Below are 20,002 nucleotides of genomic sequence, written 5' to 3'. Positions count from 1 at the left end.
TTCCCTGAAATGTTGGTCTCCTTGAATCTCATCAGCTCTTGGAGATCTATTTCAAACCCAAGATAGCCCAGCTGCCTTAGAAGGCATAAAATCAGTAGGATGGCTTCTGTGGCAGTGTTGGAAACAAAAAGTGTGGGTTTAGAGGGTGGTGGGTGTTACCTGTTCCTTGAAATAGGGGTCTCCTCAAGCCAGGTCTCATAAGCTCTTGCAGATTTATTTCTCCCCCAAGATAGCTCAGCTGCCTTAGAAGGCATAAAATCAGCAGGAGGGCTTCTGTGGTAGTGTTGGAAACAAAAAGTGTTTAGAGAGTGGTGGCTGTTACCTGTTCTCTGAAATATGGGATATCCCTGAAATAGGGGTCTCCTCAAGCCAGGTCTCATAAGCTCTTGCAGATCTATATCACACTCAAGATAGCTCAGCTACTTTAGAAGGCATAAAATCAACAGGATTTGTGGTAGTGTTGGAAACAAAAAGTGTTGGTTTAGAGGGTGGTTGCTGTTCCCTGAAATAGGGGTCTCCTCGAGTCTCATCAGCTCTTGGAGATCTATTTCACACCCAAGATAGCTCAGCTACCTTAGAAGGCATAAAATCAACAGGATTTGTGGTAGTGTTGGAAACAAGAAGTATTTAGAGGGTGGTGGCTGTTACCTGTTCCTTGAAATATGGGATATCCCTGAAAAATAGCTCAGCTACCTTAGAAGGCATAAAATCAGCAGGATGGTTCTGTGGTAGTGTTGGAAACAAAAAGTGTTTAGAGAGTGGTGGCTGTTACCTGTTCTCTGAAATATGGGATATCCCTGAAATAGGGGTCTCCTCAAGCCAGGTCTCATAAGCTCTTGCAGATCTATATCACACTCAAGGTAGCTCAGCTACCTTAGAAGGCATAAAATCAACAGGATTTTTGGTAGTGTTGGAAACAAGAAGTATTTAGAAGGTGGTGGCTGTAACCTGTTCCTTGAAATGTGGGATATCCCTGAAAAATAGCTCAGCTACCTTAGAAGGCATAAAATCAGTAGGATGGCTTCTGTGGTAATGTTGGAAACAAAAAGTGTGGGTTTAGAGGGTGGTTGCTGTTCCCTGTTCCCTGAAATGTTGGTCTCCTTGAATCTCATCAGCTCTTGCAGATCTATTTCAAACCCAAGATAGCCCAGCTGCCTTAGAAGGCATAAAATCAACAGAATGGCTTCTGTGGTAGTGTTGGAAACAAAAAGTGTGGGTTTAGAGGGTGGTGGGTGTTACCTGTTCCTTGAAATAGGGGTCTCCTTGAGCCAGGTCTCGTAAGCTCTTGGAGATTTATTTCACACCCAAGATAGCTCAGCTACCTTAGAAGGCATAAAATCAGCAGGATGGCTTCTGTGGTAGTGTTGGAAACAAAAAGTGTTTAGAGGGTGGTGGCTGTTACCTGTTCTCTGAAATATGGGATATCCCTAAAATAGGGGTCTCCTCGAGCCAGGTCTCATAAGCTCTTGCAGATTTATTTCTCCCCCAAGATAGCTCAGCTAGCTTAGAAGGCATAAAATCAGCAGGATGGCTTCTGTGGTAGTGTTGGAAACAAAAAGTGTTTAGAGGGTGGTGGCTGTTACCTGTTCTCTGAAATATGGGATATCCCTGAAATAGGGGTGTCCTCAAGCCAGGTCTCATCAGCTCTTGCAGATCTATATCACACTCAAGATAGCTCAGCTACCTTAGAAGGCATAAAATCAACAGGATTTGTGGTAGTGTTGGAAACAAAAAGTGTTGGTTTAGAGGGTGGTTGCTGATACCTGTTCCCTGAAATGTTGGTTTCCTCAAGTCTCATCAGCTCTTGGAGATGTGTTTAACATTCAAGATAGCTCAGCCACCTTAGAAAGTATAAAATCAACAGGATTTGTGGTAGTGTTGGAAACAAGAAGTATTTAGAAGGTGGTGGCTGTTACCTGTTCCTTGAAATGTGGGATATCCCTGAAAAATAGCTCAGCTACCTTAGAAGGTGTAAAATCAGTAGGGTGGCTTCTGTGGTAGTGTTGGAAACAAAAAGTGTTTAGAGGGTGGTGGCTGTTACCTGTTCTCTGAAATATGGGATATCCCTAAAATAGGGGTCTCCTCAAGCCAGGTCTCATAAGCTCTTGCAGATCTATATCACACTCAAGATAGCTCAGCTACCTTAGAAGGCATAAAATCAACAGGATTTTTGGTAGTGTTGGAAACAAAAAGTGTTGGTTTAGAGGGTGGTTGCTGTTCCCTGTTCCCTGAAATAGGGGTCTCCTCGAGTCTCATCAGCTCTTGGAGATCTATATCACACCCAAGATAGCTCAGCTACCTTAGAAGGCATAAAGTCAACAGGATTTGTGGTAGTGTTGGAAACAAGAAGTATTTAGAGGGTGGTGGCTGTTCCCTGTTCCTTGAAATATGGGATATCCCTGAAAAATAGCTCAGCTACTTTAGAAGGCATAAAATCAGTAGGATGGCTTCTGTGGTAATGTTGGAAACAAAAATATTTTAATAAAAGGCAAAATAACAAAACTCTTTACAGAGAAGAACTGAGCCAGGTGCCAGAGGCCCTTTGCCTTTGGTAAAACACCTCACAAAAGCCATTGGTTTCTTTGTTCTCCTCTTTTTCTAAATTGCCCAAGCAGGACTTTTTGGCTCCTGTGCAATTAGCTATCCTTAAGTTTGAGGTGAAGTCCCCCAGGTCCTATGAGGTGTCTTTTCACCTAATAGAGGAGAGAAACTTCTGGGCTTATTTCCTTTTTAAGGGGAGTTTGGTCACTCTGTCAACAGGGGGCACATTCCTATAGCTCCCCAGTGAGCATCTCCTGTGGCAAAGCTGTTTGGGTGAGCATTCAGGCAAGGCAGGAAAATCCACACACACCACACTCAGCAAGGCAAGCTCAGCAAAGAGAGGCAGAAGAGCCTTTTGTGTGGTGTGAAAAACACCTTCACTCTCCTGTGAAAGTTTCAGAAGTTTAATAAAGGAAGGGTTTTCAGCCTGTGAAAAACACCTTCACTCTCCTGTGGAAATTTCAGAAGTTTAATCAAGGACAATGGGAGACAAGGCCCATGGAGCAAAGGTTATTACAGGGATATTGTGGGATACCCCTTAAATACCTTTTTCCTTACATCTGCCTGTTGCATATTCATAGACCCTTATGAATATCCATAAACTAGTCTACATATTCCAGGAACTATTTTATGTGGTCCCTTCTTGGGTCTGCCTTTTTAGAGCATGCATGTTTCTTAGCTGTGGTTTTGGTTCCTTTTCTTTATCACTTCCAGTTTTTGGGCCTTGGTCCACACTTTGTTCAGACAGCAGATGCTGATGGTTGGCAGATCTGTACAGGTGTCCTTACCCTGTGTTCATTGGATGTTATCCCATCCAAGCAGGCATTTTCACACCAGCACAATTACATCAGCTATTCCACTATTATGTCTAAGCTTAATTAATAACAGAAATAAAAACAGTATCTTTATAACAAAGATAACATCACACATATAAAATTCATTTTACTTTAGCATCACACATATAAAATTCATTTTAATATTAGTGAAAAGCCAATATTATAATATGTATCTATAACATATGGTCAGTTCCAGCAAGGTTTATTTCAGCACACTGAAGGGGAACCAGAGACAAAAGACAAACCATGTTCTGTGCACAAGGTTAAGTGGGAGAGGGCACAGGGGTGGCACAAAGGGCAGGGCAAAGGCTTTGGCTTTCAGGGAAGATGGGGATGGCCAGCAGGGGCACCACAACCAAGGAGAAACAGGGAAAGGAGAAACCAGGGGAAGTTGGGACTTATGGGGGAAGGAGCTGGGATGGATCAGTGTTGGGCAAGACTCCATGGGGAAGTGTTTTCTGTTCACCCAGGGGGTTAAACTCTATGGGAAGAGTATGGTAAGACTATGGTAAATCTCTGCAAGGCAAGGCTCTGGGGATTTCCCTGAGGGGGAAGGAATCACAGGATTCCACAAGGGATAAGCTCCAGGCTGGAGCTGGAATTGCCATGAAGGCTCTTTGCAGCAATTCCTGCCTGCCTCTCATTTTCACTAAGTTGGTGAACAGTTTGTGTATAAGCAGAATGTCTTCAAAGAGCTCTTTGCTGTCAGAGCATTAAAAATTAAAAATAATCTCTTCCCTCATGACAAAGAGCTTGTTTCTGCAGTGAAGTTGAGTTTTGAGGCTGTAGATTCAATATTTTGAAAATAGTTTAAGCTAAGATTGACTAAACAGCAGAGGAGTGCCAGAAGCATATGGCATTCTTGCTAATGAAGCCAGCTAGAGAGTTGTGTGCATGTGATCCTGCAGTGTAGTTTGAGAAGAAAAGGTTTATTCCAGGTCGTCATTTCTGATGTCAAAGATGAAATCAAAGAATGAAAATTAGCTATTTTTCCAAGTTTATTTAAGCTCTCACCCCAGGTTCTAATGCAGGAGGTGGAAGACAGCAGCAGCAGTGCTAAAGCAGCAGCTGTTGGATGTCCCAGAGCAAGTTAAACCTGCATTCAAATCTTTATAAGTTGCCTTTCCAAGCATACTCTCATGTGTAACTGCTTTCTTTCCTTTTCACCCAGGTCAATAACATTAACCAGCCCTTAGAAATAACAGCCATTTCCTCTCCTGAAAACTCCCTGAAGAACTCTCCTGTTCCTTACCAGGACAATGACCAGCCCCCAGTGCTGAAAAAAGAGAAGCCCCTCGTTCAGAGCAACGGTGTCCATTACTCCCCCCTGACATCGGATGACGAGCAGGGCTCTGAGGATGAGCACAATAGCAGCAGGTGAATGCACAGGCACAGTTTCAGGATAGGGTTTCTTTCAGGGCTGATAACACTGCTCTCAGCAGGAGGGGTGTGTTTAAAGCCTCTTTGTTCTCCTTGCTTGAAGGCCCATCCCATTATCCCAAACCTCGGATGTGGCTGAAGCTGGGAACAGGGAAGGTATTCAGGCAGGAGAATGTGGGAAGCTGCTGTTGCTGCTGCTGTGTTTGCAGAGCTGGCAGGGTCTGGCCTTGGAGAAATGGCTGAGAAATGGGGGAGATGAGGGGAGGCTCCTGGGGGCTGCAGCTCCTGCCCAGGGCAGGCACAGGGGCAGGGGCTGAGCTCTGCTCTGGGACAGGGACAGGAGCCCAGCAAGGGCTGGAGCTGGGCCAGGCCTTGGCATGGAGCTCAGGGCAAGGTTCTGCCCCCCGAGGCTGCTGGGCACTGCCCAGGCTCCCCAGGGAATGGTGCCAAGGCTGCCACAGCTCCAGGAGCTCCCAGGGCTGCTCAGGGTGGGGTTCTTGGGGTGCCTGTGCAGGGATGGGGCTGCACTGATGATCTCTGTGGGATCCAGCTCAGGATATTCTGGGATTTATTCCCCTTGACCAGTGGGGCCTGCATTGCCCAGCTCATTTTCCCATCCTGGCAGCTGTGGGGTTTCTGTTTGCTCTGCCAATCCAGGAAGGTGCTGCTGGCAGCCCCCAAACCAGCCTGGTTTGCCTCCCTCCTCCCCTCAATCCAGCAGGAATCAGGAGAGGGCACAGCCCAGGGATGGCAGAACCCAGGAGGGCCCTGGCACAGGTGCCCAGAGCAGCTGGGGCTGCCCCTGCATCCCTGGCAGTGCCCAAGGCCAGGCTGGACAGGGCTGGGAGCAGCCTGGGACAGTGGCAGGTGTCCCTGCCATGGCAGGGGTGGCACTGCATGGGCTTTAAAGTCCCTCCCAAGCCAAACCATCCTATGGTTCTGAGAAAAATAACCTCTATAGTAATGTGGTTCTGCTTCTCGTTTTGAAAGAAAACAACAAAGTTCTCTGAACGTGCACTAATCCTGTCAAAGAGCAGTAATTCTGTAATAGCTTCTGCCTAAAGCTTGTGGTGGGGTTTTGGATGCTTATAAATTCCTTTAGTGACACAAAACTGTGGGACTGAGTTGTTTTTTTGTACTCTCATCTGATAAGACCTGATCATGAGGAGTATAAATTGTGAGGGGAAATATGCAGCAGAAGGTTTGTGCTATAGGTGCAATAACCTTTCTATTTTCCCACTAGAATTGAGAGGAAAATTGCAACAATATCATTGGAAAGCAAATCTCCACAGAAGACTGTTGAAAATGGTACGTGTGAGGAATGGGAATTGTTTGTGGCAGTGGCTGGGCCTGGGATGGGTGAAGCTGACAGTCCATGGGATGTTTCTTTCTGCTGCTGGACCAAGTGTCATTCTTAATCATCATTAAGCCAGGTGGCTGCTAATTCCAGATTTTGGGTCACTTCTTTCTGTAGTCACAGGTCAGCAAAGATCTGACCAGTTTTTTCACTGACTCAGGGTTTGAGGAGGGATCTGTAGTACAAATATAGGGGGGAAAAAAACAGATCAGTGTTCTCAGACTTTTCTACAGTGTTAAACTGAATTTTAAGGACTTTCAGGTGACTTCACAAATATTTCTGCCTTTGGTTCAGAAATAAAATTACAGACTGATAAAAGGTGGGTTTTGAAGGATAAAAAATGTGGGTGCTGCCCAGTGAAGGGTCTGAATCACCAGGAGCAGCTGGGGGAGCTCAGCCTGGAGAAAAGGAGGCTCAGGGTATCCTCACTCTCTACAACTCCCTGAAAGGAGGGGACAGCCAGGAGGAATGAGGCTCTGCTCCCAGGAAACAAGGGACAGGACAGGGAAAAATGGTCTCAAGCTGTGCCAGGGGAGGTTTAGATTGGATATTGTGAGAATTCTTTATTATTATATGTTATTTATTTATATCTTATGTTATTTCTAATTTCAATGCCTGACCACCACTAAAAGCATGGTCAGACATTGGAAGGGGCTGCCCAGGGCAGTGGTGGGGTTCCCACCCCTGGAAGTGTTCAAAAAACCAATGGATGGGGCACTTGGGGACGTGGTTTAGTGATAAGCATGGTGGTGGTGCTGGTTGATGATTGGACTTGATGGTCTTAAAGGACTCTGATTCTATAAAACCCCGTTCTCAAGGGGCAGATTGAGTGAATGCTGTTGATTGACATTTCTAAATCTTCCCCCCCAATCAGGTGGCAGCATATCGGGGAGGAAACAAGCACAAAGCAACGAGAACATGAACAGCAGCAAATGGAAATCGACTTTTTCACCGATATCTGACATCAACCTGACCAAAACCACCGACAGCCCCTTGCAGGCCGTGTCAGCTCTGAGCCAGAACTCCCTGTTTGCCTTCAGGCCTCCCTCCGAGGACGGGCTGCCCATGGACACCAAGGTGCCAGGACACCCCAGGAAGAGCCTGGCAGTGCCCTCGGACGGGCTGAGCCCTGGCACAAACCCCCCCAATGGCTTCAGCTACAACGGGGGCCTGTCCTCCGAGCTGGGCCTGCACGGCTTCATGGACGGCGCTGCTCTCCCTCACAAAGCTGGGGATGGCTCCAACTGCTCCCTGGGCTTCCCCTCGCAGCGAGGCAAGGACCTGGGGGTGTCAGACACCAACCTGTTCCTGAACAAGAGGCAGCTGGAAGCTCTGGGCACCAAGGGAGAAGAGCTGAGCCGGCCGGGGGTGAAGGGCAAGGAGCTGGGCGAGCTGAGCGCCCGAGCAGGGGGGGCTGTGGAGAAAAACTCAGTGCAGCACAACGGGAAGGTCGGCAAGGGAAGGGACCGAGACGTGGAGTTTAAAAACGGCCACAACCTTTTCATTTCTGCTGCTGTTTCGTCTGGTGGCCTTCTGAATGGTAAAAGCCTTTCTACTGCTGTTTCCTCAGCAGGGAACCCAGCGCCGTCTGTCCCGACGCACCATCCCTTCCTCAACACTCTGACCACTGGATCACAGTTCCCCCTCGGCCCCATGGCCTTGCAAGCAAACCTCAACTCGGTGACAAATTCCTCAGTATTGCAGTCCTTATTTAATTCAATGCCAGCTGCTGCCAGTCTGGTCCACGTGTCATCAGCTGCAACCAGACTGACTAATTCTCACACTATGGGGAACTTCTCTCCTGGGGTTACAGGTGGAACAGTTGGAGGTAGGCAGAACTCTTTCTCTGGTATAAGACAGGGCCTAAAGGAAAGTCTGACACTGCCTCTCCAGGGGTGAAACCCTTTCATTTCTACAGGATGCCAAGCAGATCTGTCTCACATAACCAGTCTCCTCTCTCTCTTTCTCTCTCTCTCTTGGAATTGCTAGGATGATTTCAGTTCCCTACAGTGAAATCTCATGAGCTTTGTCTGCTAGATGAGCTTGTTGTACCACCTTAATGAAACAATACACCCAGACTTTGTGATTGATAATGTTTGCTTGTTCAGATGTTGCTGTGTTGGAACCAACTTAGGTCTGCCTGCAGGTAACAGATTTGACTTGTCCTGGTACCATGTTAAGGATCTCTAACTTGTCAACTTGAGTAAAGGTTGAGTTTAGGCCTTGAATGGATTTAGCATGATCCAGGAGGAGCAGAACATCAGAGGAGCTGGTGTTGGGAGTTCTGTAGCATTCTGGCCCTTGAATGGACATGAAGAGCATTTCTTGGCCAGGAAGGGCAATGCCATATGCACCTTGCACTTCTGGGATTCTGCACAGGCTTGGCTTCTGTGGCCCACACCGGGGACAAGCTGGCAGGACCAGAAGATAGGCTGAACCTGCCATCTCTAAGTGTCTAGGGCAGTTTTTCTGACCTGTCCATAATCATTCAGGCACCATGTCGGGAAATCCTAACTCTCACATCTCTCAGCACGTAGATTTGCTGGAATTACACCTCCCCTCTGCTGCCCTGTAAGTGGGGGAGCAGGAGGGTGGGGAGGGAAGAGCAGCACTTTGAGTCTTCAGATAAGCAACTCTAAAGATCACTTCTAATCTCATCAAAACTCTGCCTGTGTGGTATAGAAGTGACAGTTCTTGGGTCTGACCATTTTTCCTCGTGGCCTTTAGAGGTTGGCAGTAGGAAAGGTAAGTGGAACCTTTTGTACCTCCTGGCCTGCACCATTATCTCCTCATTGCTTGCTGCCTTCTCACGCTGCACATTTTTGTATGGGGCTGTAACTTATTATAATTTTGCTTTTGTTTGTTTGTTTATTTTCTTTTTTTTTTTCCTTTTTTTGTTTTGTTTCTCTTGTCACTTGAGACTGTACAAAGGCCATCTGTTGAAGCTGAGTTTTTCTCTCCTGTTTGCAGGTATTTTTAACCATGCGGTGCCTTCTGCCTCCTCTCCTCATCAGTTTGGAGCCAGTTTCAGCAGCAGTGCTGTCTCTAGCAGCACCGTGCTAAGCTTAAACCCTCTGCAGGCTGTTGCCAGCACCTCATCCTCATCCTTCCCACCCTCTTCCTCTAATTTAGTAACATCTAGTGAGACTAGACCTGCTCAGCACCTCAACAGAGCTCCAGTGCAATCTGTCTTCCACCCCCCTCCACCCCCTCCTAACGTGTCCTTGCCTCCCCCTCCTCCTTTACTCGCTTCTAACTCCGAGCCTGCTCTCCTGCAGAACCTGCCCTCCATCCCTCCTGGCGAGACGTTCCTGCCCTCCTCCTCCTCCTCCTCCTCCTCCTCCTCCTCCTCCTGCTCTGCTCCTGTCCAGTCTAACTCTTCTTTGTCTCTCAAACTGGCTTCTCTCCAGCACAAACCCTCCCGCCCCTCCTTTACCGTGCACCACCCGCCCCTGCCCCGCGTGCTCCCGCAGCCCAACGCCGCTGGCACGGCCGCTATGTGGGTGACCCTTGGCATGCAGCCTCCTTATGCTTCGCACCTTTCGGGGGTTAAGCCACGATAAAGAGCTTGCTTAGCTAACAGTTCTTGTTTTGTAAGGTAAGGCCAGACTCAAAACCAGAGGAGTTTGCGTGCAAGATGCTCACTTGACGCTTCTTCCTTTGCAGAGAGAGAGAGGTCGGGGCCGGGCTCCGTGAAACAGGAACCTCTGAAACGGGGAAAACGTGTCCTAAAATGGGGGAGAGAAACCTCTGAAATGGGGGAGAGAAACCTCTGAAATGAGGAGAGGAATCTCTAAAATGTGGGGATTGAAAATCTCTAAAATGTGGGGATTGAAAATCTCTAAAATGTGGGGATTGAAAATCTCTAAAATGTGGGGATTGAAAATCTCTAAAATGTGGGGATTGAAAATCTCTAAAATGTGGGGATTGAAAATCTCTAAAATGTGGGGATTGAAAATCTCTAAAATGTGGGGATTGAAAATCTCTAAAATGTGGGGATTAAAAATCTCTAAAATGTAGGGATTGAAAATCTCTAAAATGTGGGGATTGAAAATCTCTAAAATGTGGGGATTGAAAATCTCTAAAATGTGGGGATTGAAAATCTCTAAAATGTGGGGATTGAAAATCCCTAAATTGTGGGGATTGAAATCTCTAAAATGTGGGGATTGAAATCTCTAAAATGTGGGGAGCAATTCAGCTGGTGGCAGAGGATGGGAAGTGTTGGTGCTCTCTGTTCTGGGAGTCAGGATTTCTCGACAAGGAGTGCTCACAGGGGGAACTGCTCTGGCTCAGGGTTATGTTCAGGCTGATGTCTCTTCATAGGTAGAGAAAATATTCTTTCTGGAGGTAGTAACAGGAGGAAATGTCTGTTTTTCATGTGGTTTTATACAGTTTTTGGAAGTGGGTGTTGACCATCTGATCCCCCTCCCCTCTTGCACAGCCTGTTTATCCCAAACCAGTCCTTGTCCGTAGCATTGAGGTGCCCAAAGGTGCCTCTTTGTGATTCTGTGTGACAATGTGGTGGTCAGTACAAACTGCCAGTCAACAACAGCTGCTCGAAATGATCATGAAGTTAACAATCTCTAGGTTATAACCTTCAGCTTTGCTTGGAGAGCAAATTCCCTGGGCCTGCAGTGCAGTCAGTGTCCCCTGCATCACTGGAAACACAACCACAGGTAGCAGAGAAGGGCTGTGACTCCCCTGTCACTTCCCTGTGCTGGACTTGCTGCCAGGGCCAGCAGGAACAGCCCCAGCAGATGTTTTATTTTTGCTCACAAGCCCTGGGAGCACAGGGAATGTGCAGGGGGAAGTGGGCTCCACTCTCCACAAAGGCTGGAGGAGAGGAGGGTTCCGAGGCTGTGTGCATTTCTCCTGCAGCAGGTATTTCTTGAACTGTCTAGAATAAACTGTACCACCACAGAGCTGGGTCCTGTGGTTCATGCAAACACTCTGTGGCAATCCTGCTGTACCAACTCGTGCTTGCCAAGTGCATCCAGTGTGTCCAGCCCCAGAGCTGGCTCCCTGCTTTCCTTGTAGGTCTGTGATGTTGTTGCTGTCCACTGGTACCAAAGCTACAAACGTGGCTGAACACACTTTGCTGCTTATAAAACTCGATTACAACACACCTGAGAGAGCCTCTGTGCATTGTGTGTAGTGTTTTCCTCATCAAATTCCTCCTCAGACACCACAAACCCCTGGTTAGGCTTTTGGGAGGCACGTAAGTATTGCCAGGTCCTTCCCTGCAGGAGAGGGAGGCTGAGGAAGGGCTTTGTGTGCCAGCAGAGAGGGGGGCATGGAAAACCCCAAACAGAGAGAGGATGGGGATGAAGGAAGATGGGGATGATGAGGAGGGTCTGTGTGTGAGGACATGTTGGAATTACCTGGAACTGAGACCATGCTGGAGTAGCATCCATCAGCTGTGACAGTGCCTGTCACTGAAAAATACTGAAAATAAGAGGCAAAGCACAAAAGGGACTGGTAGAAAAATAGCTGGGTGTCAAAGCTGGGTTGTGGAGCACAGGAGCAGAACTGATGGTGCCAGAGGTGGTTCTGATCCCAACCCTGTGACTTGAAGCCAAGAGATTGGAGCAGTGCCTTGATTTCAGTGAGAGCAGAAATGGGTTCAGATGTGTTCAGTCCTTGGGGAAGCAGGGCTGGAAGCAGGAATTGGGGACTGGAATAATCTGCTTTGCTTCTGTGCTGGGAGAGCTGGGGGTGCTCACCTGGACAAGAGAAGGCTCCAGGGACACCTGAGAGCCCCTGGCAGGGCCTGAAGGGGCTCCAGGAGAGCTGCAGAGGGACTGGGGACAAGGCCTGCAGGGACAGGAGCCAGGCAATGGCTCCCAGGGCCAGAGGGCAGGGCTGGATGGGATCTTGGCAATCAGGAATTGTTCCCTGGCAGGGTGGGCAGGCCCTGGCCCAGGGTGCCCAGAGCAGCTGGGGCTGCCCCTGCATCCCTGGCAGTGCCCAAGGCCAGGCTGGACAGGGCTGGGAGCAGCCTGGGACAGTGGGAGGTGTCCCTGCCATGGCAGGGTGGCACTGGGTGGGCTTTGAGCTCCCTCCCAACCCAAACCTTTCTGTGATTCATAATGTCCCTCCCCCACAATAATAACAAAACTCAAAGCAGATTAACTTTTACTATAAAAAGGTGAAATACTGAGGGGAGATTATACCTTTTTTACTCTTTTCCCCTCACTTGATTTCAGTCCTATAGGACAGAGTTCAACACAGCCACAGCTTGAAAAACTGCAGCATTTGGAGGGGCCCACACGTCCCTTGGAACATCCATCCTTTCCTCTAATTGGGATTGGGTCAAGATTTGCTTCATCTGAGGAGGTCTTGGAGCAATGTAGGAATGATTGACACATCTAACAACACAGCAGATTTTTGCCTTTTATTTAGATGAGTCTCTTCCTCTCCTCCTGTTGTGCAGGTAACTAGGATTTCTACCTCAACCCAATGTGACCTATGCAAGGACAACGTGGACCAACTTCACTCGGCTTCCACTGAAAGGTGCTCACCTGGCCTGTGCAGGGGTTTCTACTCTTACTACTGGACAAAATAAAAACCATAAAAAAAAAAGACCTAAACAACAGAGCAAACATTTACTGTGAATCTGACTAAAAAAAAAAAAAAGAAAAAAAAAAGGAAAAAAAGGCAAAAAAAAAAGGCAAAAGAAATGCTTAAAGCTCCAGTTTGTATTGTTGATAGTTTAGATAAAGTATTTATCTTTTTTTTTAAAGTGAAAACAATTTTGACTTATTTTATTCCACCTAGATTCATAAATACAAGTTATTATTATTAAATTCTCGGAATACTAAAGGACTGGCACACCAGCAGAGATGTAAAAGAGCCTCCTCGGTGCTATTTTGTCCGTCAGAACTGTGCCTCTGGTTTGAATCCTTGGTGCTGATTTTGGGGGGTTGACCAATGCCAAACCCAGTTTTTAAAGGTCTGCAGATTATTTATTCCCCTGCCTGTGTTCATATCCCCAAATCCTCTTGGTTGGCAGCCAGGGCTGACAGAGGAAGGAATTTTCCCCCAGTGTTTGGTTCAGACTGAGCCAGGCCCTTTTTACCTGGGTGGGTTTTAATTGAGTTTGTGACTAATGAGGGCTCTGTGCTCCCCTCTGGAGCAGCCTGGGCAGGCACAGCTGGAACAGGAGAAATCCAAGTCCTGCCCCATCCAAACTCCTTCCCTGGGCCATCTGCAGGTGCTGGTGGTGCTGGGGTCACTGTGAATTTTGGTAGCTGGTCTGGTAACGCTTCTTGGGGCTGGCCTTGGTGTTTGAGCAGGGTGTGTGCTGGTGCAGCCCTCTCCCAGCTTTGGGAAGGTTGAACTTTGTGTTTCTGTCCTGCTGCAGGCTGCAGAGTTTGCTCAGCTCGTTGTTCTTTCCTTCCAAGCACGACGCTTTCCTTGGTAGGGTTTGGATGCTTGACTCTGACCCGGCCTGGCCGTGTCCATGGATTAACAAGGTGCATTTTGCTTTTGTGTTCCTTTGCTTTTCAGTAGGTTCTTGAATGGTAGTTCACAAAAACACCCTGACCTGACCCTGTGCTGTCACTGTCCCCCTGCGTCGTGACTCGGTGCCGTGTGTGCAGGAGGGGCTGATTTCATAGAGCTGTGATGGAAACTTCTCAGTTCCCTCTGCTTTATTTCCTTTGGTTTTACTTTGTACAATGCACAATGAACCTGTAAAAAACTTATTTATTCAAGTGCACAAAGTGAGGAGGAGAAGGAGGATCCATTGAAGTAGAAATCAGGCTGGTCTGAGTTCAGGCCAGGCCAAGCACCAATTAAAAATATTACAGTAGAAAGGGGATTGCAACAGCAAAATGACTGGAAAAAAAAATCACATTCAGGCTTTGGAAAACACTCCTGGTGCTCAGAGGGGCAGCACTGGCTTTAACCCCTCTAATGCTCCCTGCTGGATCTCCCACTGCAGCAGCCAGGCAGGGGCAGGAGCCCCTTGGAGCCCCCAGGGTCACAGAGCTGCTCTGGCTTTGGGCTCAGTGGGGTCCCTGTGCCCTCCTGGGCCCTGGCTTTGGGCTCAGTGGGGTCCCTGTGCCCTCCTGGGCTCTGGCTTTGGGCTCAGTGGGGTCCCTGTGCCCTCCTGGGCTCTGGCTTTGGGCTCAGTGGGGTCCCTGTGCCCTCCTGGGCTCTCTGGCTTTGGGGACAGTGGGGTCCCTGTGCCCTCCTGGGCCCTGGCTTTGGGGACAGTGGGGTCCCTGTGCCCTCCTGGGCCCTGGCTTTGGGCTCAGTGGGGTCCCTGTGCCCTCCTGGGCTCTGGCTTTGGGCTCAGTGGGGTCCCTGTGCCCTCCTGGGCTCTGGCTTTGGGCTCAGTGGGGTCCCTGTGCCCTCCTGGGCCCTGGCTTTGGGCTCAGTGGGGTCCCTGTGCCCTCCTGGGCTCTCCTGCCTGGGTCCAGCAGGGTTGGGAGTGTTGGAGGGGCTCAGGGGCTGCAGCAGCTCCTCCCTCTGCAGGTGCAGCTCTGAGCCTCATCCTGGGCAGTCCTGGGGAGGTTTAGGACCAGGTGCAGTTGTCCTGTGGATTCCTGGCTGTGTCTTCCATGGCAGCCTCTGTGCAGCCTCTGGGGTCTGGCTTTGCCTCCTTATCCTCTGGGAAGGGACTGAAAGCCCTGGGAGCTGGGGGCATTTTGGCATTTCTGCTTTGTGTGGGACAGGGTGTGTCCTGCTGAGGGTCTGGCAGCACAGGGAGAGCCTGGGGAAGGGCAGGAATGCTCAGAGGGTGAGAGGAACATCCAGTAGCTTCTCGTAGGAGCCAAACTCAGTGTATGTCCTGGAATCCAGGAGCACAGTAACCCAGATGCTTTGCAGCTGGGAGTTGGGCAGCTCCAGCTTCTGCCCCAGCACTCAGCAGAGTGCTGGGGCCTCTGGAGACTGTAAATGAGTGATTGCTGGAGGGGCAGCAGCCTTAATTAATTTCCTAATTACCTCTCCCCCATGGTTTATATCTCTGGTGAAAGAGAGAGAGGAGGAAATTCAAGTAGAAGCTTTTCACCCCCCTGCTTTGATCAGATCCTTTCCTGCAGAGGGACCAGAATTTGGTGTCCCTTGGAGCTCTTGTGCCTCCCTTCATCACCTCCAGCCACAGGAAGAAAACTCAGCTGCCATCCCTGTCCTGGTTTGGGTGGTGCCCAGGGCACTGCCAGGGTTCCTGCTGGAGAAGGACCCAACCCACAGATCCCAGGAACCCTCTGTGCCCTGCTCCGGGCCTGGGTCACCTGTGTCACCTGTGTCACCCTCCCTGCAGGCTGAGGAGGGACAGATCCTTTGGGAATGATGTGCTCTGCATCCAGCAGAGCTGTCAGAGGTCAGGGTGGCCTGGCCACTGTCACCTCACAGCTGGACTCGCTGATCTGGAAGATCTTTTCCAACCTGAACAATTCTGTGATTCCAGGACCCTTTGGAGCCTTGGGTGAGGAGTTTGTCCCCTGCCCTTTGCTGGGTGCTGTGGAGAAGCAGAGCCTGTCTGTGCCTCAGTGTCACCTTTGTCACTGCCTTGGTGGCCAGGAGCAGCCTCAGGAATGGCAGCACAACCCCTGGGGCTCAGCACAGCTGGGCCTGAGCCTCTGCCACCTCCCAGGAGTTTTGGCTCTGTGGCTCTCCAGACTCACCCAGGAAGGGGAGCAGACCCAGGAGTGAATCTTTGGGGTTCCTGGAAAGGGATCCAGTCTGCCTGAGCCTCATCCTGCCCCTGCCTGTGCAGCACTGCCTGCTGCACCCCAGTGCCCTCTGTGCCCCCCTGCCCACCCAGTGCCCTCTGTGCCCCCCTGCCCACCCCACTCTGGGGCATCTGGAGCTGCTCCAGCCTTGCTGGTGTCCCCCCAGCCCAGGCCCTGCACTGTGTCTGTTCCTGGTTGTGATTCCCAGGTTGTGCTTCCAGCTGGGGCCTGCTCAGCACTGAGGGCAGCCAGGGGGGCAGTTTGGGGCTGGTGCCTCAGCACTGGCTGAGCTGGGAGATGTTTTTGCCAAGAGATTCCTGGTTTTGTCTTCCCTCTCCCTGACCTTTTATTGCTTTGCCATGATCTGGGGTAAGCTCAGCTTAAAATCTTGGACTCACAGAACATCCTGAGTTGGAAGGGACCTGGAGGCTCCTGGAGTGCAGCTCCTGGCCAGTCTCTTGCTGCTCTGTCTGCACATTGGGAAGAGCTCTCACCTGGCTGGATCCATGTGGCCACAGCTGTGACCCCACTGCTGCAGCACTGAGCCAGGAGCTGAAACCTGTTTGCAATAATTGAAGATCCTCTGGAGCAATCAAAGCCTAACAGTTCCAAAAAAGAGAGAGAATTTCTCCTGCTGGTGCTGGGTCCAGTCCTTCTGGGGCTGTGACACCATTCCCTCCCTCCAGGCCTCTGCTGCCAGCAAAGGACTCGCCAGGAAGCAAAAACACATCTTGGAGCAAGTCTGCTGCCAAAAAATGGAACTTCCTGAGTGCTGTGCTGAGGAAAACCTGTCCCTGCTGCTGAATGTCAGCCTTGAGGAACAAGAATTCCGTGGGCTCTTCCTTTCTTGGGCATTTGCCACCTCTGGCTCGCCAGGCCCAGTCCCCTGGGGAGCCACAGTGCTGGGAGGGCTCCACAGGCACTGCACCTAAATTTGGGGTTTGCTGCAGATGAGTAATTCAGCAGCAATTCTTCTTCCATCAGCCAGGGCTGTGGAGACAGCCAGCAGCTGGAATTGCTGAGGGAAAGCACTGCTGAGGATGAGGAGGCTGGATCTGAGCTGGTGCAGGGGATGAAGGGGGTTGGATCCATCCCCTCCAGGCTGTTCCCTGCAGGATCAGCCTGGACAAGCAGGGAGCAGCGTTCTGGGGCAGTGCAGCACATCCTCCCTGAGCTGCCATCCTGGGCTGAGCCCATCCAGCTCCTCCTGACCACCAGCAATTTGTGTCTCCTCAGCCACACAGGTCAGAAACTCTTGTGCTTCCATCTCTTTACCTTCCTTGCTCTTGGCAGCATTTTATCCTCCAGTGCAGGCTCTGTGCTCCCTCTGCTCCTGCCTGGGGCTGGGCTCTGGGCTCAGCCTGGCACAAGAATTGGGATTTCCCCTCATTGCTGGCATCAGCCCTTGGAGGGTCTGTCTGGGCTCACAGCACAGTCCCTGAGGTCCTGCAGGCAGGAAGGTGACAGCCCTTGCTCATCAATGGATTTACTCATCTCTTCTTGAGTCCAGAGATTCCAAATCCCCAGGATTTGACACTCCTTAGTGTGAAACTCGCCCAGCTCTGGGTCACACTCAGTTCAGCTGAGTCACTTTCTTCTTTCTTCAGTCAAATTTAATCCTTGAGGAGGTCACTTGAGCAATTGCAGCCTGGGAGTGGAGAGGTTTCCAGTCTGATCAGCTCTTCCATCCCACCTGGAACCCTGTCCAGCTGCAGCACTGCTGCAGGGCTGGGTGGGGCTGTGTCCCTGCCCTCACCCTGGGGACAGATTTTCTTCTGAGACGTGTGCTGGGGTCACTTCAGCCTTCTTTGGCTTCTTAAATGACTTTATTGGTGCTTTCCAATCTTCCCAAACTGTTCTGATTGTGTACAGACACATCTGGGAGGAGATGGGTGAGAGCCAGACCTGCCTCACCTGCAGCTCCTGCATCTTCCCCCAGCTCCGTGGGCTTCCACAGCTCAGGTGCTCCCCAGCACAGTGAATTTACTGCCTGTGGTCCCTGTTTCCATCTCATCCCAGCCTTCCCCTGGCAGGACCTGGACCTTCCTGCTCTGCTGGGCTGTTCCTTCCAGGGCCTTTCCTGTGGCCATGGGCAGAGGCAGCCCTGGCTTTGGTTCTTGCTGGGCTTTGGTTCTTGCTGGGGCTTGGTTCCCTCTGGGGTTGTGTGTTCAGGAAGCAGCATCTGCCACCAGTGGATATTTTTCCACTTGGCAGAGAGTCCAGGTGACAGGGGGGTGACAGGGGGGTGGTGACAGGGACAGTCCCAGTCCCAGCAGTGCAGAGCTGCTGGGGACACCCAGGCCTGGCTCAGGGAGGGGACAGCCAGTGCTTCCAGCTCCTCTGGGTCCCTTCAGGGCCCACCTTGGACTGGGGACCTGTTCCCCCTGTGCCCCCTGTGCCCTCGGGATGCTCTGGTTCCCCTGCCCTGCTCCAGGTCCTGCTGATTGGGACTCCCAGTGCTGGGAGCTGCTCTCAGGCTCTTGATGGGGATTCCCCTCCCTGCTGGGCCCTCCCTGGGCCCTCCCTGCCCCCCTGAGCCCTGGGGCCACCCTCAGAGCCTGGCCCGGGGTCTCTGTCCCCAGGAGCTGCTCCTGGAGCTGCCGTTCCCCAGGGTCTGGGGTTCTCCTGTCACTGGTGCTGAGGTGGCTTTGCTTGGTCACGTCCTGTGGGATTTTGGTGCTGGAATTGTCCCTGTGCTCCAGGCCCTGGAATCCTGAGGGGTCTCTGTGTGTTTTGTCCTGGAGAACTCCACCCTGGAATGATCCCAGCTCCCAGGGGGGCTGTTGTGGAAAATTCTGCTTTTCTTGTTTTGCCTGAGCCAAAAGCACAGAGGGGATTCAGGGCTGGGAGCAGGGGAGGGCCTTGGACAGGGCTGTGAACCCAAAATGCTTTTGGGGAGCAGAAACTTCACAGTGTTTTTGTGAACTATCTTTGCAGCACTGAGGAAAAATCACAGGAATTGGAGTTTTGGGAGTACAGATGTGCAGTCAGTGTATGAATATTTGAATTCTTACTGGTTTTAAAGGGTTTTTTCTTTTTTTTTTTTTTTTTTTTTTGCTCCATTTCCATTTTCCGCTCCATTTGCGGATCAGGTTTTCACTAAAAGCTGTTTCAAAATGTTGTTGTGCCATATTTTATTTATCCTTATACATTATAAATATATAAATATATATTTAGACTGAATATTGCATTGAAAGATGCTGTTATTGGGAACTTCAGGGTTTAAAACCAAGACAAAAAAAAAAAATTGGGAAATAATTCTCCAGTACTTTACTGTTTGGGATCCTCTTCCTGAAGAGGCTCCTTGAATTCTTTGTGGTGTAAAAACAAAATCTCATCTGAAAATTCCAAGTTTGACGATGCTAACCCTGAAGTTCTCAGGTTTGTGATCCTTTGGTTTTCTCGAGGTACATCTGGTTGCTTTTCTGGTGCAGTCAAATAATTTTTTTTAAAAGGTTTTGTCTCTGGAGTTATTGAGGAAAAGGTGGAATGGGTTGATCCATCCTGCTTGGCTTTTTTAACCTATTAATCATTGAAGTGATCGATTTCCAATTAAAACCCAACTTTTTAGGTCTCTGTTCTACTTAAACTTTTTAGGAGTGAGAGCCTGCCCTCGCTGAGTGGGACTTGGATGGGGAAAGCAGTAGATGATGAGGTTGCTGTTGCTCAGGAATTGATTAGTAAACTTTTAACTACTAATAAAAATCCATTTTTCAATGGATTTTTAGAAAAACCCATTTTCTTAGGACAGTGATATGGGATGTTTCCTAGTGAATAGGAATTAGTTTATATAGTTTAGCCTATTAAACTGAATTATTTAAAATTCAAACTTCCCCTAATTTATCTTTTTTTTTTTTTTTGGGGTTTTTTTTGGGTTTTTTTTTTTTTTTTTTTTTTTTTTGGTTGGTTTGTTTTTGGATTATTTTTTTTTTATACTGGTAAGTTGTTCTGTCATTCCTTTCATTCCTGCCTAGCAGTAGTGTGAATTCTGGTGTGTATATATGTATGTATAATATATATATTTCCACCCAGCCTTTCTAATTCTCCACAATGTAAGAGTTAGTTTTTGCTCCCCTCCCTCCACTTAATTTCTTGTGTCTCCCTTGATTTGTAATTGAAATGATGCTTTGAAGTTTTGTCTTTATATTAAAGTGTCTGTATTTTAATACACCGAGCTTGTGTGGACTTTCACTGCCTCAGTCAGG

At 49.4% G+C, this 20,002-nt stretch overlaps 1 protein-coding gene across 8 annotated transcripts in view; it reads left to right on the top strand.

The window, feature by feature from the left end:
• Positions 1-19,967, top strand: part of DOT1L (DOT1 like histone lysine methyltransferase) — a 100,951-nt gene extending 80,984 nt beyond the window's left edge. For 4 of the 8 annotated variants that reach the window (XM_077191317.1, XM_054650303.2, XM_054650307.2 and 1 more), the window contains 4 exons: positions 4,549-4,754; positions 6,001-6,065; positions 6,989-7,942; positions 9,085-19,967. In XM_077191317.1, the coding sequence (XP_077047432.1) occupies positions 4,549-4,754; positions 6,001-6,065; positions 6,989-7,942; positions 9,085-9,677 (1,818 nt within the window). In that variant the 3' untranslated portion in view covers positions 9,678-19,967. The remainder of the gene's footprint in view (positions 1-4,548; positions 4,755-6,000; positions 6,066-6,988; positions 7,943-9,084) is intronic. The other 4 variants (XM_054650301.2, XM_054650304.2, XM_054650311.2 and 1 more) reach the window with 4 other exon arrangements.
• Positions 19,968-20,002: the final 35 nt, after the last annotated feature.

This window comes from Agelaius phoeniceus, chromosome 29 (genome assembly GCF_051311805.1).
Source record: "Agelaius phoeniceus isolate bAgePho1 chromosome 29, bAgePho1.hap1, whole genome shotgun sequence".
Lineage (NCBI taxonomy): Eukaryota > Metazoa > Chordata > Aves > Passeriformes > Icteridae > Agelaius > Agelaius phoeniceus.
The sequence above is the reverse complement of the archived record's forward strand: the minus strand, read 5'-3'. Positions and strand labels throughout refer to the sequence as shown.